A 1,669-nucleotide genomic window follows, 5' to 3' on the forward strand; every position below is an offset into this window, starting at 1 on the left:
GTTCAGCGGTCCAGCTCTTGCAACTCGTCGAGGCAAACCCGAGCCACCACAAAAAAAGAATTCGGATGAATATAAATTAAGACAACACAAAATAAATAAAATAAATTAAAATAAATATAAATGTAATCTTAAAAACTGAAGAAATTCAAATCCTTAAGGAAATAATTCACCCAATATGTCGAAAATTCACGTTTCTGAGCAGCTGACCTGTACAACAGCCGTGGTAGATGTGTATTTACACCAATGTATATATGCATATATATATATATATATATATATATATATGAGTATATGAATATGTATATGAATCTATTTGCTTGTATATTTATATATATGGGGATATGTGCGCATAAACACCACAATAGCGATGAATAAATGTGTATTGACATGGAGGCAATATGTATGCATTTATACTTGCCTAGACAACTACATATATATATAAATATATACATATATATATATATATATATATATATATATACTGATACGTATAAATTGAAACAAATGAAGCTGAAAACAGAATATGCATGGACAGCTATGTCGTGAAGCTGCATTTCCATTTCATCTTTTGCCGTCTTGGCCTCGCGAACAGAGCAGAGGCGAACACTACAGTGAGAACACAAGTAAATAAAATAAATAAAATAAAAAAACAAAATAAATGAAATAAAACATCAAGCTGGTAAGCAACAGAGTGACTCAAGAGGAGCTGGAGAGCCACCGCGCGGATGTGTGGTTATTTCCTTCACTGAATTTGTTTTCATCTTCTCTCTACAACAAGAACCAACATAAAGATTGCATGCATGCACTCATGCATGCAGCCCCGGGGATTCTGCTTTCTAGGGGCCGTTTCGTTTACCTTTACTGCCGCTTTCTCTGTTCAGTTTGTTTTTGTTGCTGCATAATATATAATACATCAACCAGAGGCTACATCTCCCATTGATAACCCCAAAGTTATTTGTACAAATACAAATATTAACGTAGAGGAAAACAAACGCGAGAAGGAAAAAGGGAGAATTAATATATGGCTTTTACAGTTTGGGGTGTATAGACAGATACACAAGCTTCTGTCTCTCTATCACTGCGCTTTTTCCTAAGTTCCGCTCTGCACTGCCACTAAAAAGCTTAATTAAAAACACAGCAATCAACCCAAACGTTATACAGATGCTGCTCCTTAGCCCCATACACGAACCCCACCACCAACCCCCGCATGCATATCTCCTAGATAAGCCAAAGATAATACGAAAAAGAAATTGTTATGGGGCAGCAAGAAAGAGCTGAAACCCGGCAGTTTAACAACAACACATTTCAGGTGTACAGACACCTCAGCAGCACCGCTGCTATTTGCATCCCACCAAAGATCTTCATATCTTTTCTAGTTTCTCAGAACATTAAAACAAATTATAATTAACGGGCAGCCTCAGTCAGCACAAGGGCCTCCTGACGACGGAAACCTTCCCTGCTGCTGCTGCTGCTGCTGCTGCTGTCGTTCTTGCTGCTGTTGCTGCTGCTGGTGCTGCTGCTGCTGCTGCAGGGAAATTATTTCGCTTGATACGGCTGAGAGAGTCTTCATGAGGAACCCCGAAAGCTTCGTCTGGGCAATATGCTGCTGCAGAGGTGGAGACAGCAGCAGCGCAGCTGGCTGCTCTGCGCTGTATGTACACCCCGCCGA

The 1,669-nt window shown here is 39.6% G+C and overlaps 1 protein-coding gene across 1 annotated transcript in view; it reads right to left on the minus strand.

Moving 5' to 3' along the window:
* Positions 1 to 1,417: 1,417 nt before the first annotated feature.
* The window catches only part of EMH_0039630 (uncharacterized protein), a gene marked incomplete at both ends in the record, with an annotated part of 6,269 nt that continues 6,017 nt past the window's right edge, over positions 1,418 to 1,669 (minus strand). The window contains one exon of the mRNA XM_013495421.1: positions 1,418 to 1,649. Coding sequence (XP_013350875.1) covers positions 1,418 to 1,649 — 232 coding nt within the window. The remainder of the gene's footprint in view (positions 1,650 to 1,669) is intronic.

This window comes from Eimeria mitis, genomic scaffold, assembly GCF_000499745.2.
Source record: "Eimeria mitis Houghton genomic scaffold, Emh_scaff1566, whole genome shotgun sequence".
In the NCBI taxonomy this organism is placed as follows: Eukaryota; Apicomplexa; class Conoidasida; order Eucoccidiorida; family Eimeriidae; genus Eimeria; species Eimeria mitis.